Source organism: Furipterus horrens, unplaced genomic scaffold, assembly GCF_987537825.1.
Source record: "Furipterus horrens unplaced genomic scaffold, mFurHor1.1.pri manual_scaffold_6, whole genome shotgun sequence".
Classification (NCBI taxonomy): Eukaryota; Metazoa; Chordata; class Mammalia; order Chiroptera; family Furipteridae; genus Furipterus; species Furipterus horrens.
The window spans coordinates 181,442,300-181,459,226 of record NW_028327176.1 but is presented as its reverse complement, the minus strand read 5'-3'; the positions used below and the strand labels follow the sequence as shown (position 1 = coordinate 181,459,226).

Sequence of the window (16,927 nt, the reverse complement as noted above, 5' to 3'; positions counted from 1 at the left end):
ATAAACCCTTCCCACACACTTACAAACTGTTTCCACTCCCTTATTAACCTTTTCCACACTTTTATAAACACTACTTATGTTCTTAAACATATTCTACACCCTTAAACCTACGTAAGTTTAGCAACATACATATACAGTACGGCAAAACCCCACGATATAGTGAAAAATCCGCGATAATTAAATATAATATTTTTAAAAATCCCACAATACAGCGAGGCCATGATAAGTGAACTGTGATAGAGAGAGGGACTCCTGTATGCTGGTATGAAGAAGGAGGGACTGGGAATTGGAGAGACCTGTGCCCACCCCCAGCTCTGCCTCTTCTTAGTCACAGGACCCTGAGAAATTGTCTAATCTCTTCAAGTCTTAGTTTGCAGACGAACAAAATAGAGATAATGACAACCTCCTCACAGCACTGTTAGAAATGTTAGCGCCTGGAACACGGATATGTTCACTGAACGATCACTCTCTTCCCTCCTGGAAACTCTCACAGCCCAACTGCTCCTTCCCTCCCTCCTCTCATCTCTTCCCACCGACGCTTAGGATGCACTTTGGGCAGGCGGCCAGTGATTCCTGAAAGAAAGCGCTCAACTGCAAAAACGTCCTAAAACGACATTCAGTGCTTCCGTTTCTCATTCCCCAGGGAAGAGAGATATGAACGTGCCCCTGAACTGTAACAGTCCAGGTGTCATGTGCGGGTGTCGGTGACAGCAGAACAGGGTTTCCCAGGAAGGTCCCAGGGAGGATGCCGGGGCACAGGCGTGGCAATGGCCGACCGCAGGAAAGAGTAGCTCTCCAGGCCAAGAACAGGTAAGGGGTCCAGGAGAGCAGCAGTCATGGAGGAATCACGCAGGTGCTTAAAGGTGAACGGACTGTAGGTGGAATCGAAGGCTTGGGCACTGAATGAGTGAATAGCATAAGAGGTTACTAGAAGTAGCCTGGGTTTACCTGACTTAGGATAGTCAGAAAGACTGCAGTCCCTGATTTAGGGCTGTGAATGTCCCTTACAGTCAAAGGAATGGGGAACTGTTTAATTTTTTTTTAAACTTTTTTAATTAATTAATTTTTTTGTTTGTTTATTTATTTTTAGACAGAGGGGAAAGGAGAAAGAGAGGGAGAGAAACATCATTGTGTGGTGCCCCCAACTGGGGACCTGACGTGCAACCTAGTCATGTGCCCTGACTGGGAATCGAATCAGCGATACTTGGTTCGCAGGGTGACACTCAATCCACTGAGCCACAGCAGCCAGGGACTGGAATGGGGAACTGTTACAACATGATGATGAGCCAGCAGGCAGGTCCCTAAGATCTGCATCAGAAATCAAGAATTCAGGCTATGAATCTGAGGAATGTTTGAATAGGGGTATGAGGAAGGAAGAATTCAAACCCAGGGGGGAGGTCCGTACAAAAGGTATAAGGCACAGAGTATGATTCTGGGACAACTGCCTCTGGGAATGGAGGGTTTTACATCCTCAAGGCCATAGCTGAGACCATTCCTATGGACAGTGTGGGGGGAAAAAGGATTTGTGGCCAGAGAAGGGCAGTGAGAAAGAGTGCATTTGTAAACTGAGACAGAAATGAATGCTCTGGAGAGACCCAGGCATGGTTCCCAACAGATAGGGTAACCTCCAGACCTTGAGAGCACCTGCTTTCAGGGAACCCTGGCAAATTGCATCTGCTCTTTGGTGCCCGTTCGGTCAGCTCCTGCCTTTCCCTGCCTCCGCAGTGGCGCCTCCCTTATGACTGACTTGACACCTCTCACTTTGGGGATCAGCCTCTCCCAGCGTCTAAGCGAGTCTTGGCCAGAGCAACGAGAACAGCAGCTTCCTACGATCCAAGGTCAAGGCCTAGAATTTATTCTGTTGACACCATGGTTACGGAAGGACCCAGAGGAGCACTACTAGCCCAGGACCCAGGACCGCTTTCCACCTTCAAAACCTGCCAGGACACAGCTGTGGTCGGCATCACAAGCTTGCCCCGGCTTGAGCCTCACTCGCCAGCTCTCCGAGGTGTCAGTTCCTCTGACTGTGTCTTGGGCTCAGAGAGAACTAACAGCTATTTACCAGGAACCTTCTGTTGCTATATTTAGTTCCACTGAATTTGGCTTGTTTAGGTAGAATTAAGTCCAGCATCACACAGCACCTACCCATCTTGCAAACCAGCCTGAATTTGGGTTATAGGAACAATTCTAGCTGACCACTGGCTTCCCCTTCCTTTTAGAAGCACCCAGGTCCCAGGAGTGTCTCATCAAGATTTTGTGCAACTATTAAATACTAGAAATAGCAATGAAAAATAAGATGACTTCCCAAATGAGGTCCAGATTTTTGGAATTTCTTTTGTTCTAGATGTATATATCCTTGGTTTACACCCATAATTTTCAAAGTGGTGAAAACAAGAAGGAACAGTTAAAATTCAACGGTGTACGCTAAAGAGTAAGCAGATATTAATTATCTCAGAGGGAACTAGTATCTAGAAATCAAAATTTCACATATACATACATAATTATTAGGAGAAACAATTAAAGAAAAGGGAGAAAGAATAATTTGTTTTACATCTTCTTTTGGGATCGATAATGAAAATATAGATGATCGCACAGTTCCATTGTCGTGGCAAAGCTGTATAATAGTTAATATATAAAAGTTATAATAGTTAATATATAAAAGTGAAACGTCTGATACCACTTGCTCTTGTTCCTGTTCCAAAGCATCCTGGAGGAGCTTCTGCTTGGTACTAAATTCTTGATGTAGACTTTCCCATTTCATCCTCATCTGGTCTTCAGCAGGTGACTTGTCCCCTTCCATCCCCAACTCCGGGGATGACACATCAGGTTTTTCACTATTAGAAGAAGAAACAATCTAAGTTTCCAGGGCGTGCACAAAGGTGATCAGTTTTAGATAAGATACTGTGTGTCCTAGACGTGGCCTCTCAAATGAGAACTAAATTATTTTAGTCATTCGATGACCCTTTAAATAAATAAATTCAAATAAAAAATTTGAGACTAACCATAAAACAAATATATTATAATGGAACCATGATCACAACAGTAATTTAAAAATACATGGAAAATAGCTCAGTATCAAAGATAAAAATAATTGTATCTTCTGGGATCAGAAGGTATGTGGAATTGTATCCTTTGACAAACAGACCACATTATTATTTCAAAACCATAAAAATGTGACTTAGTCTTTGAGAGTTTTTACCAAGTCCAAAGACCAGGTTTCAGGACATGGCAGGAAGGCACCTGCATCTCATCCTTAAAGATGAGCACAGAGCGCATCTGAGAATCACTGTGGCTTTTAGGGTGACACAGAGATGAGTGCTTAAATCCCTGCTTCTTACGCTGTACGCCTGAAAATAATATAATATTGAATGTCAACTGTAATAAAAAAAAAGGACTAAAAATAAATAAGTAAACCTCTGCTCTAGCATATTAGATTTGCAACTTTGAGTAATTTGTTTCACTTCTCTGAGTCACAGTTTTATCTTTAAAATAAAGATATCATCTATCATGCAGAATTATGGGAAATAAAGTAAGAGAACGCATAATGCCCATAATCTTATCTGGCAAAGAACAGCCACTCAATAAATGGGGCCCAATGATAATGACAATGGCAATGGTAAGAATTTGGGGACGCAAGTTTCAATCGATCCTAATTTATCTGGTGTTTTGAAGTCCTCACTAAAACCATAACATCTGAAAGGAGGCTAAAAGGCATGTAGACACTAGTTATTATTCTGACAAAAACTTTTTGCTCAAGTGGAAAAAAATGACAAGTTCATTGGCAGGATGGTACTCAACACGATCCCAAAGCCAATTCTTCTCAGAGTAGTAATTGACGAAACAGTTTCTTTAGGTAAGCTTGAGAGAGTTAAGCCTTAAAGATATTTATAAGCCTATGAGAGAGGAATTCTATTTCTAGCATATAACTTACAGAATCTATTCCACCTGTTCAGTTAGAAACATTAATAAAGTTTAAGTTCAACAATACCAGTAACAACAAAGAAAAGGCAACAATGTAAATGCCCATCAATTAGAAAATGGGTGAATAAATTATGTTCCCAGAATAAAAAACTGTTAAGCAATTGAAGTGAAAGAACTTGATCTATGTGTATCAACCTGGGTTGATCTAAAAAAGTAATATTGAGTGAAAAATGTCAAAATAAGATTGACTTCTTCCAAGTTTGTTGTTATATTAGTCTCTGAACTTTTCTGTGTATTTTTAGTAAATCTTCTTAAATAACAAATGAGTTTTAAAGTGAGTATTAAATTAAATTTTTTATTATGTTATCTTTTGTGATGGTGGACTGTAGTTTACCACTTTTTAATTTATGTATGCTGGCATAATAATTTAGTTTAAAACCAGGAGATATTTAATATCTATGTTCTTATATTAAATCACTGACACATATAAAATATCATCAGCAAATCAGTTTTACATTAGAACATAGCCTTTTATTTCTCATGGAAAATATTCTTCTTTCTCTTTGGTATTTGTATCAATTAATTTCCAGTTGAATTTCCTTCGCAATCATGGAAGGAACCCTCCCACCAACTACTGTATACATGGCACACATGGCATAGTACTTATTCTTTATGTATCACATTGGAACCCATGAAGCAAGTCATGCTCCTCCCACGGGGGTTTCCTCACATAAACCAGTTCACAACTGATAGTCTTAGAAAATCAGCTCATAAGTGAAAGAACGAATATAAAGCTCTTCTTTTAACCTAGCAATGTGGTATATATGCCCAATGGCTTAAAAAGCATAGCTGAACTATAATCAACGAGATTTAAAGGTGACTTTTCTAAAACATTTATATAAAAATTAAGTAATTTATAAGCAGTCTTGAAAGTGAATCTTGTATAGGAAGTCAGCACTGCACAGCTACTTTCTCTTTAAAATACTTTTTTATATTTGGAAGAGCGATTTATAGTTGCTTGCCCTTCCAAAGCGAAAGGCCAAGGAAACAAACAAAAAATCATGGCACGGTCCCCACTGTTCTTTCTGTGACTGCCTGTATAGCGAGGAGGCGATGTGTGCGTAACCGCTCGGTAAAAATAGTTTGGCAAAAATATTCATAAAACCGTGGGAGATGAATAAACATCTTAGAAGAATTGGAAAAAGAATATAAAATGCAAAGCGAAAGCAAGTTTGGACCTAAGAGTCAGTGTTGGAAGAAACAGTGTTTTTCATTTTGTATTTGTACAGACACACATATTTATGGCCTTCTCGGCATTTTTAAGCATGATGCCCAGTAGGGTATTTTAAAACCCTTTTATATTTTAACACCATTTTTAGCTATAGGGTTATTTTAAAGTAATTCTGACTACAGATGCCATAAGATTAGTCATTCCTATTTTTAATTGATATTTATTAACTGTATTATATTTTTGTTTCTTTGCTTTGTTTTTCTTTTTTAAAAATTTTCTTATTTTCTGTACATTTTGTCATGTCTACTGTAATTGCATTTTATTTTTGTTTCTATTATTTTGCCCTTGAAATTCTTAAATACAAGTGGATTTATAGCTGTATGTGCAACATAGTTTATTCTCATATTATTATTTATTAATTACTGCATTATTTTCCAGATGAACAACTGTAAACCTTCTTTTGCCCTATGCATATAGTTATATACATATATATGCACATGATCATATACATATATATGCACATGATCAACACTGATGCTATATGTCAACATTATGTCAGCACTAATTAAATTGGAAAAAAAAAAAGAACGAAAAGAAAAAGTTTTTAAATCATCCCTCCCCAGTTAGTTTTGATAATCTACATACTGGTAGGGCCCTTACCTACACATCTACTAGACATTCAACTTATATCCCATTTTACTATCACATATTTTCTGGTAGTTATAACTTTTTTACGTTTATATGTGCATAAAACTTTTCTTAAGCTTTTCTATTCTAGTGGGAATTTCTGCCTTTTTAAAATTTGATTATAAATAATATTTCAAAAATTATCTTCATCATATGTATTTCCTCCTTTAGGTTATTTCCTCCAAATACATGTTCGGAAATGAGAAAATTGAAGTCAAGGTAGCTAAAGCTCCTTATTGTATTGTGGTGGCCAGAGGACCCTATAGTACTGTCACAGCCCTTAGCAATACGTGAACACAGGTTTTACTAAAACTTCTTTTCAGTGCTTTGGATGTTAGAAAATGGTTTCCTATACGTCCTTTTAGCTGACATGCAAAACTTTCACGGCCCTTCTGGGGTGAAGGCAGCCCCTTATTTTTCTGATTCCACAGATGAGCAAACCGGGGTGCAGAGCTGAGCTACTTTTTCATTGTGACGGCTGCTGAACGAGAATAAAACCCAGACCTGACTCGAAATACGGGGATTCCTTCCTCCTCTTCCTTCCAACCTTTAAACCCAAATACTCAACTTGAAAAATGTCCAACTTTCTTAATATTTCTTTTAACCCTTTACTCTTCTGCAGGGAAGACTGTCAGTCTCCACTCTACCACAGGACTCAAAGCTCAATGACTTTGCATGTAGATATGATAAAAACAGGTCTTCAAGAAAAATCAAGATATTCAGTAGGCACATACATTTAATTTTCAGAATGATGTTGAGGGAAGATAAGTTCTTATAGGGAATATACTTTGCAGTTAGATATTCAGATAGAAACATCACAGATATATTTTCATAATGTATTCGTTATTGGATTTTTAAACAATAAACTCATAAGTATCTTCTCTGGACAGATATGGTGAGCAAACTGGAAAGCAGGCAAGTAAGTCAGCCAACACCATCGCTGGCTGTACTCATGCTGCACAACAAAATATTCAAAATGCAAGTGAGTGATAATATCATAAAGAGAAAACAAAATGATTAATTTTTTGTTTAAAACAAAAGTTTGATCGAGATGTTCACGTCTCTTTAGATGTCAGGAAAACAGGGCCCAGAAGAGGAGGAGGAATGTGTCTAAACGTACCCAGCCCCGCCAGAGGCCCCTGCAGCCGAGTGTTGGGTCAGAATCTCCTCTCCACGGCTGGCCACTGACCGGAGGAGGCTCTTCTGCTCTGCTAATTCCGGCTCCAGCTCCTGCTCAAGGAAGACAACAAACAGACGCGTCTTTGTTATTTCGTGAGCATCACCGATAATCAGTTTCTGTGTCTATAAAATCCTCAGAGGACGCTTCTAGTAAGTTTCCCATTTGCATTCTGCATAGAAAGTGTGCTTCAGGTAAAGGCTCAAGCATCTTTCCAAAGTATTCTACAGCTTTTGTGGCTTTGATAAAAGATATCTGAAAAATCTTGGGGGGGGGGGAGAAGTCCATGGGAAACATAAATTTTGCTGGGCAATGGCGCCCTCAAGTGGTAAAAAATGCATTTTCATTTTTCACATGTAATATGGCCTTGCAGAGGATACGGATCCTTGAGAGCTTTTTCATATTTTACGATAAATGTCTTTGCTTTTCGAAAAAATAAAAATTTTAATATTCCCCATACATAAAGTTAAGGTATCAGTGAGAACTCATTCATCAAAGCTCTCTCTCTATCTCTTTTTTTTTCCACGAGGCAATAATTTGCAATCTTATTTTGTGATGGTACCTACTTGGGAGTAAAAATAAATTGAATTTCTTTAAAGAACATGGAACTCAGACTTTCAGCAATTCTCAGAGGCCTTCCTGAGGTTTTCCTTACATAAAATAGTCTAAAATTGGGGCAAGTCTGAAAATAGAGTAGGTACTCTTGATAAGGTGGATTTTCATTGTTACACTGTTTGTAAAGCTTTTCTTAAAGAATAATAGACTCTCAAACGATCAGGCATTCCAGTGGTCACAAATAAGTATGCTGAGACACTTAGCCATATCTGTCTGCAAAGACAACAAAGGCACATCTGTATTTAGTACACAAGTGACATTTCCCTCAAGGGTTTGCTTGGCAGACCTGCAGGCCGGAGAAAGGTAGGAAGTGCTTTACTTTTTGTTGCTGGAGACTGCTCTGTCGCTGGTGGGCCCACGTGGAGCGAGCCTGGGCCAGCCATTCCTGGACTCCGGGCCTCTGGGTGGCAGTTAGGTCCCCGTGGCTCTCCTCCTTCTCTGGTGTTGTTCCCTGCTTTTCACGAGGAAGAAATCAAGAGTCACATGACCCACAGGAATACCCCAACCAAAGCAAAGTTACGACTATTTTAGTGTGGTTGGTTTAATATCAAAGTGGTTCCATTTGGATGTGAAACCGTGTTTTTTTAAAAATGGTAACACAAAACCCATAGAATTTATGGCATTTACAGGAGGGAGAATAATAAATGGATGATTATACTCAGACATATTTGAGGGGAAACTGCCTATTTAGAGGCTGGGCCTTTCAGCTGACTGATGTGGTTGCCAAATATTATTCTAGAATGCTTTCCACGAGAACATGGTAACTCTAGATCTCGATTTCTCTACTAACACCACCAGGACCAGACTCCACTGCCATCTGCTGCCCCTGCTGGCTTCGATAAAGGGAAAAAAACAAAGGTAATTATTATCTGTCAGGGATTTATCGTTTCTGCTTGATTATTTGGATGGAATTTGAAAGGCCCTGGAATACTGCATATCAGATGGAATTAGTTCTGGGAGAGAGAGTTTCTACTCACATAGGTGTGTATGTCAAAGGATAAAGTACACAGTTTGAATATAGTTTATTCACTAAGTATTTATGAAGTACCCACAGTGTGTCAGTTACTGTTCTAGGTACTGGGGCTAACTGGCAGAGAAGGAGCCGGACAGGAGCCCTGCTGGGGAGACAGACAATAAACAAACCAGGTAAGTGAAGGGGAAGGGTTTCTGGGGCCGCTCAGAGAAGGCATGGTCAGAGGGGACGATGGCACTGAGCACTGAATAATGTCAAAGACCCAGGCAGAGGGCGCACCAGGCCTTGGTAGCAACAGCTGGAGCGAAAACCTGGGGAGAAAGCAAGCTGGACTCACAGCAGTAGCAGGGAAGGACCAAGTGCGTAGCTGGAGCACTGGGGGAGGGGGAAGGGTGGAGAGAAAGGGGAAGGGGGTAGGGGACAGAGACGAGGCACATTTGGCAGGTTATTCTGATGAAGCAGTGGTCCTGCTGTCTAGGTCTGGAGCTGCCGCTCCTGTCCTTTGCTTCTCTGCCAAATCTGATTACAGGATGCGACCCAGCCTCTCCAGCTCATCCAGCTCATCCAGATATTCCTCTTATTTTCAGAAGTTTACACTAACTATTGTAAATGGAAATTTTAAAAAAAAGGTTCTATGGAAAGTAACCTCACAGGGTGTTCTGATCAAAAATTCCTAAATGGGCCATTCAGGGTGGGAAGTCATGCCCCAGGCGTATCTCTAACTTAAGCAAAGCCTCTGCCATTGTTTCTGAGCATTTAGGATAACACACCTTTGAAATAACCCACACCACCCTTCAGAGAGCACATAATCTTGGTAACTAGCCTGTAACCCAATCCCCTTGTGTTTTCCCACCTCCTTCTAATCTTTCTTACATTTGCTCCTTAATTTCAAAGGCATAAGAGAAACTGCCAATAGGTTATTCTCCAGAGCATCTGAGATCTTGCTCCCTGACATATGGTTCAAATAAACTCTTAGGAAAACTCTCTGAAGGTTTGGATGTTTCTTATATAGACACTATTACAGGAAAATAGGTGGGATCTGCTTATCCTTCTATTCATTAAAATCCCAGAATCAAATTGTAAAGCATCTGAGATAATGTTGAGATAATAAACTTTTCAAGGTTGGCATCAGTGCTTGAAGCAAAATGAACTGAAGAAAATGGTGAATGTTATACATAATCCTCTCCCAGATTCTGAGCCACCTTAACTCACAGGGACATTCTTCCCTTTAAGATAATCCAGCTTCCCAGCAAGAGAACACAGTGTAGATGGAACAATGTGGGTGCCACTGGTCTAAAATATGCTATTTGTATTTCTCAAGACCTTCATAATCGGCGATTAGTGACATCCAGTTCAGAATATTCCCCACTCCTCCAGGAAAGCCCCTCACAGAAAAACAGTGATTTTCCTGAAGGTAGAAGGTGTGGGGTGGGTATGCTCTTCCAGTAATGATGCCCATAAGTTTCTACATGAAACAGATTCTCTTCATCTAAGAATGTACCACCTACCCAGAATAATCTCTGAGAGACCCTGGACCTTCTGGCAAGGACGGTCCTACAGGTCAACAAGGACCTGTAGAGAATGATCCCAAAGAAGTCAGTGTATGAGGTTGAAAGCTGTCACCAATCAGAGCTGCTCTGGCTAATGCAACGGCAGTCATTCATGGCCATGACCTGCTGACTCTCTTGTGTGGGACCCAGTCACTCACTCCCTGCTTTGCTCTTGAAAAAGTTTGTTTTCGGAGCTGCAGACCCGTGGGGTAACTTCTCAGTTCACCAACTCACCCTTCTACACAGCTAACTACTGTCTGATTGAGAACCTTTATTTCAAATTTCTCACACCGAATTTGTGCTTAGGAAAAGGACAATCGCCATGTCAGGCCTTCAGGACAGCTTGACCACTTTACAGGCACATAGGCACGTTCAGATTCAGAGAAAAGCTTGTAGTCTCGAAAGGCAAGTCATCATTGGCTCACTGAATTCACAGCTTTAGAGAAAAGGGATTAGGCAATGTCAGAAGCAAATGTCTAGTATGTATTTTCTAGGTGGTTAGGTTGGTTTTTCAGTTAGTGAATTTTTCTCTGTCTGATTTAGTCATTTTGAATCATAACACTTAGACCACAAAAAGCAAAAAAAAAAAAAAAAAAAAAAAAATTAAGAATCCAGCTCACATTTCACTCCCTTTCCCTTTGGGATGAGAAGACACTAACAGGAGGAATAAAATATAAAATAATGATAATTACTTTCTCTGAGGTTTGGTAACAGCTTTCTCTCCTAACGAAGGTTCAGAAGTAAAGTGACTTCTGTCCCCAGAATCCTCCTTGGGTGGAGCTACCTAAGCTGTTTATTTTAGAAATACTAGAACAGTGACCTCTTTTGCCAGGGACATTCCTTGGAGATTAATGAGGACTGAAGAATGCTAAACATTAAATAAAACATTCCTTTATAAAGCATTTCATTATATATCTATAGGGCTGTCTGCTCCCTGGATGGACAATAATGTGTGAAATGACCTGAACTTCTTGCAAAGAAAAGGTAACTTGTAATTTGAGAGAAATTATTACACGCCAGTAGGTCTGTCTCTTCACAGAGAAGGAACCTACGGGAGAGGGGGAGCTAAAGGGGTTGGTTATGCATGGAGGTGAACAGAAGTCCAGCTAGTTTAGGAGAATGCCTGATCAGATACGATCACCTTAGAGACCAGCCGCTGTGAGAAAGGATGTGCTTACGGCCCCACTCAAGTTAGGAAGCATTCCCAGCCCTCCCGCCTCCCATCTCCTGCAGCTGAAGGGCACAACCTCACTAACGTCTGCATTCAATGGAAGATTCCCCCCCAACAACCATGAGTTAATTTCAGACCAACACTGCATTTTCTGCACGAAGGGAAGGGATCCCTTTCACGGCAATAACATACACAGCACTCTTAGTCCTACCCTTGGAAAACTAACCTCTTCAAAAAGGTAGAATTATTGTTATTTTTTAAATCAAAATTTTACATGCTGGAGACTCATTAGGGGAAAGACAGTGAAATGTATAACTTTTTTTGAAATGAAAAACGACTAATTTCAACGCGGTCAAACACGACCGCCTTTCCCCGTGGTTACAGTTTATACAACAATATCCTCAGGAAAGCTTAGACTTGCCGGCAGAATCAGGACTTGACTCAATCTGAAGGATCTCCTTGGCTTCGGGCGGCACCTGCCAGGTGTGAGCAGCGCAGGTGGGTGTCAGCACACCCAGCCCAGCCCCGGCTAGACTCAAGTCTGTCTCAAGTGCAGCCTGCAAGCACCCCAGGAGCCCTTGCCTCACAAAGAATGTGGTCTGCAGACTGTTAGCTGCTCTTAGGCATTATTACACTCACTGTGATTTGAGCACTTACTGCAATCGTTACTTGCATTAAAGTTCTCAGGATTTTTAAAAGTTCAATACAAGTATTATCCCCATGTCACAGAAGAGAAAACTGACCTGTAAGGAAGGGAAGTTCAGGAATCCTGCCCCGAGTCACTGGGGAACCCCAGCGCACAGCAGGCCCCACGTGATGGCCCGAGAAGCAGGTCTGGCTTCTGGATATGCTTAATTTGGCACACAGACTGTTTTTAAATTTTAGAATTAAGTGTTTTAGAATTGGAAGATTTTAGATATAAATGTAAATGGCTTTCCGCTGGACGATCTAGCGATGCTGACTACACAACTACACATTCCCGAATAACAACAGCTGGAGGTAGCAGCTGCTTCTCTGACTTGAGACCAGCTTGCCAAGGTTCTGCCTGAACCTGCTTCACTTTTTAAATCCCTTTCCCAGGCCCTGAGGCCTTGAGATGTGTGCCCCAGCCCTTTAACCCCTCCCTGTATGTGCCTGTGTGTCAGTCAGGCCGTCCCCCTCTCTCCCCCCCAATTCCTTCCTGCCTCCCATGGGAGGGCGCAACTGGACCTTTATAAGTAAGAGCTCTCCCCAAAATAAAACCATTGCTTCTAATACTTTTCTACTGATTAGGTTTGATGTTTCAGATCATATAATCATGCAATTAGCCAAGAACTGAAAACATGTGGTTTAGTCTGAAAAAATCATTACCCTGAGAAAATAGAAGCCATCACAGCGCACGTGCATTGATTGGCACCACGGTCCTTGTGCCCCGTCCCCCGCTGGCATCTGCACTCCTGACACTGGAGTTCTAGGACCACCCTCTCCCATTTGGTCCCATCTTCTCCCTCCCACACATGACTGTTCTCACAGTCTCTCTCCCTTTGCAATGTTGCCTCTGCTGCGTGATGTCCATCTCCATGGAAACAAGTCACTAGGTGAGAGAGAGGGAGAGGGGAAAGGAGAGGGAGAGAGGGAGAGAGAGAGCCGGAGCAGGCAAGACAGAACAAGACAGAACAAGACAGACGTGGGTCTGAGGCTATGCTGACGGGGCCGTTTCCCCAGCACAGGGTGGACCTGCTGGGGTTGGGATCAGAAAAAGTGACAGTGCCCGGGGCCTGGTGGTCACCCTGAAGCCCAGTCTCAGGAGTCCAGTTCTGCTCAGATTTCTGGCCCGGCTCTTCCCCACGGGATGAAAGACACGCTGGCACACTTGTTCTTTGAGGTGTGTGTGCATGTGTGGGCTTCTTCCCGCCTTGGTGTGCACTTTGGCTTGTGTTCTTCTTCTGACCTTCAAATGAAACAGATTTCCCTTGACTCCCTTTGCACAGCTCACTCCACGCCTTGTTCTCCTTTATAGAGAAACTCCTGAGTTACCTGCGCTTTGCCATGCCGGTGCCTCTCCTCCCATGGTCACTGTCATCTCAAGTGCCTCTGCCTCTGCTCCTCCTCCAAAGTTGCCGAGGTTGCAAGAGAGGTTGTTGAGGTCACAGGCGCCCGGCATGTTGCTAAACCCAGTGGTCACATCTCAATCCTCATCTTACTTCACATATTTTCAAGTGGTTTCCAGGAACCAAACTCCCAGTCTTTCTCTACACCAAGGGTCCCCAGCCCCTGGCCGCGGACCAGCACCGGCCCAGGGCCTCTTACAAAACTGCCGCACAGCAGGAGGGGAGCGGCGGGCGAGGGCTTGAAGCTCTGCTCACATTACTGCCTGAGCACGTCCTTCTTCCCCGACCCAACCCCATCTATGAAAAAATGTGCTTCCACAAAACTGGTCCCTGGTGCCAAAAACGTTGGGGACTGCTGCTCTACATCACTGGTTTCTCTTTTTCACTCTTTGTTTTTGTGGGCTCCTCCACATCTTCCAAACTCTTACCACTGGGATGTCCCAGGGCTTAGTCTGAGGACCTTGGCCATCTTTATCTCTTCTTACTCCCTTGGTGAGCTCATCAAACGTCATGCCTTTAAGGACCATCTAGAGCAGTGGTTCTCAACCTTCCTAATGCCGCGACCCTTTAATACAGTTCCTCATGTTGTGGGGACCCCCAAACCGTAAAATTATTTTCGTTGCTACTTCATAACTGTAATTTTGCTACTGTTATGAATCATAATGTAAATATCTGATATGCAGGATGTGTTTTCATTGTTACAAATTGAACATAATTAAAGCATAGTCGTCGGCAGCCGTCCGTCTCGAGAGACGATGGTGTAGCTTCTTAAGAGTCTATCTGCACCGCCGAGAATGACTGTGCAGTCCGACTCGGGAGTGACACGGTATCTGTCTCCTCCTGTGTTGAATCGACATCTTGCGATGACGCTGGAGTGTCCTCTCCAGTGAAGCTGAAGCTACAGAGCCTGGGCAGGGTGATATGGAGGGTCTGCTGTTGCCCATGCAGCAGACCCCCCCTCTCTTCGCAGCTGAAGGGCCCAAGGGAAAGACGGAGTCAATACAGCTTGGCTTCAGGTGCACCGCAGGAGTTGCCGGTGTTGACTACAAGGTCAAACCGCCTTAGGGACTCCGGCTCCGGATTTTCTGTCGGGGTTTACTCCCTTAGCCTTTCCCCTGAAGAGGTATGCCGCAAGGCAGCAGAGGTTTTTTGGAATCAGAGTTTTCCTTCTCTGATTAAAGCATAGTGATTAATCACAAAAACAATATGTAATTATATATGTGTTTTCCGATGGTCTTAGGTGACCCCTGTGAAAGGGTCATTCGACCCCCAAAGCGGTCGCGACCCAAAGGTTGAGAACCGCTGATCAAGAGGCTTATGACTCCGGTCTAGGTCTTCGCTCTGAATTCCCGCCAGTACTTGAAATGTAATAGGCTTCTCACACAGAACCTGTCCAGAATTAAACTACTGACCTTACTACTCTTTGTCCCTGCAAGCCTCTTCCTCAGATAGATTTCATCTTCTCAATTATCCAGAATCTGAGAAGTTCTCATCATCTCTACCTCTATGACGATGCCTCCGCACTGTGTCTCAGCTTCTGCCCTGGCCCCGTTACAGGGGTTAAAATCTGATCTCGTCATTTCTGGGTTCCCACATACTCCAAGTGGCTTCTCATTTCCCCCGGGAAAAGCCAAAATCCACAGAATGTCTACAGTGAGGCCTCTGCACTCCGGGCCCCCCGTTACCTGTCTGGTCGCCTTTGCTTGCCCACTCCATGCCAGTCACACTGGCTTCTGTGAACACAAGTACAAAGGGGAGCCTTTGCTTCTGCTTTCCCCTTTGCCTGGAACTCTTTTCCAAGTCCACGTGGTTCACTCCTGCAACCTGAGGGAGGCTTTTTTGGCCACCCTGTTTAACTGCAATTCTGCCTTGTTCCACCTTTCCTTATCTCTCTGCCTTAGGGTATTTCACCTGTAGGTCTTATCATCTTCTAACTTAGTAGTAATAACATCTTTCCGTTTCATTTATTATCTGTTCCCCCAAACCGTAATCTTTTGAAGACAGAATATAAAGACTTAGATATAAACACTGATATATAGAAACAGGTAGACAGTTGTCTTTGATGCCCCATTCTGTCATATAGAATACGAGCTGGCACATAGTAGATTCTCAATAAATATTGGCTTAATCTGTGTACAGGATACTACTCGTGAAATCTAATTTGTAGAGATTTGTAAAACAAAATAAAAATACTGAACAATAACAGTATGAAAGTTGCATGAGGGAAAAATTTGAGTGAAAGGTTCTTACATTGATCCGGAGAGAGATTAAGGTAGAAACTTAGAATTTATTCGAGGTGTGTGGTAAAAAGTAGAGGGTAAAAAACAAAACAAAACAAAGAAAAGCACTCTACCACTTAAAACAAAGGTTAAAGAGGAGAAAAATAATAAAAAGAGCTTTTGCACCGTGGGCCCCCTGTTACCTTACAAAAAGTAAGGTGATAAAAGTTCAAACATATCAGTAATTACAATAAATGTAACTGGACTAAATCTATCTTTCAAAAGTCAGAGATCTTATGATAGGTAAAATCTTTCAAACCAGCAAAATATAACTAGATGTTCTTTAAAAGAATCAAATCTAAAACAATAGAACACAGAAAAGGTGAAACCAAAGGGAAGTTAAAAGATATACTAGGCAAATAATATCCCTCAAAAGCTGTGGTAATATAGAACAAAATCACTCTAATGGAACGTGAAGGTCACTACATGATAGTAAAAAGGTTCAGTTCACCTGGAATATGTGACCACTCTTAAGTCGTGGGTCCTAAAATAAAAATCTGTCTAAAAAGTAGCATGTAGGAGAAATAAAAGAAAAAAAATGTAAACATGTTATAGATAGCTTAATTTATGAACTACGTTTAAATACTTTTTTAAATTGTGTATTTGACAGATTTCAGTATTTATTTTTAATTCTTTTCCTACACTGCAACCTGCAGGCCCATGAATTTAAACAGGCCTTACAACACCTATTTAAAAATGGATGCCAGAGTTGGTGTAAAGCAGGCATGTGCATAAGTACAAATCGTTCCCCACCTCGTCCTTTCTACGGGCGGGCGGGCTCCAAAAAGGCACGCCAGCCACGAACACGCCTTCCCCTGCCCAGGCAGCCCCGCCTGGCTGTCAGCCGCTGGGGCCCTCACCTGGATGTGCAGCTGCTTGTCATGCAGGGCCCTCTGTAGTTCCAGGAGGCTCCCCTTGAGGGTTCTCAGCTTCATGGCCAGCTGCTCCGCCTCGTCCTTTGTGTGGGCCTTGCCCTCCAGCAGCAGGTTTTCGTTGTGGGCTGAGAGCTCCGACAAGGCCGCCACCTTCTGCTCTATCTCCCTCAGCATGTTCTAGGAGGACAGAAATAAGGGTGACATTCACACGCCCTGCCCGCCTCTGCAAAGCCCGCTTCTCACAGGGAAGCACAACACTTCCTTTCGTCTTGCATCAGAAGAATGTCTTTTCATGTTTTCTTTTTTAGTCTTTCTACAGCCTTCAAGAGTAGTATAAAAACTTTTTTAAATGTCTTGA

At 42.3% G+C, this 16,927-nt stretch overlaps 1 protein-coding gene across 1 annotated transcript in view; it reads right to left on the bottom strand.

The window, feature by feature from the left end:
* Positions 1 to 7,896: 7,896 nt before the first annotated feature.
* The window catches only part of LOC150007931 (nesprin-1-like), a 36,872-nt gene continuing 27,841 nt past the window's right edge, over positions 7,897 to 16,927 (bottom strand). Inside the window, exons 11-12 of the mRNA XM_090280846.1 lie at positions 16,555 to 16,746; positions 7,897 to 8,085 (exon numbers count right to left, since the gene is read on the bottom strand). Coding sequence (XP_090136972.1) covers positions 7,897 to 8,085; positions 16,555 to 16,746 — 381 coding nt within the window. The remainder of the gene's footprint in view (positions 8,086 to 16,554; positions 16,747 to 16,927) is intronic.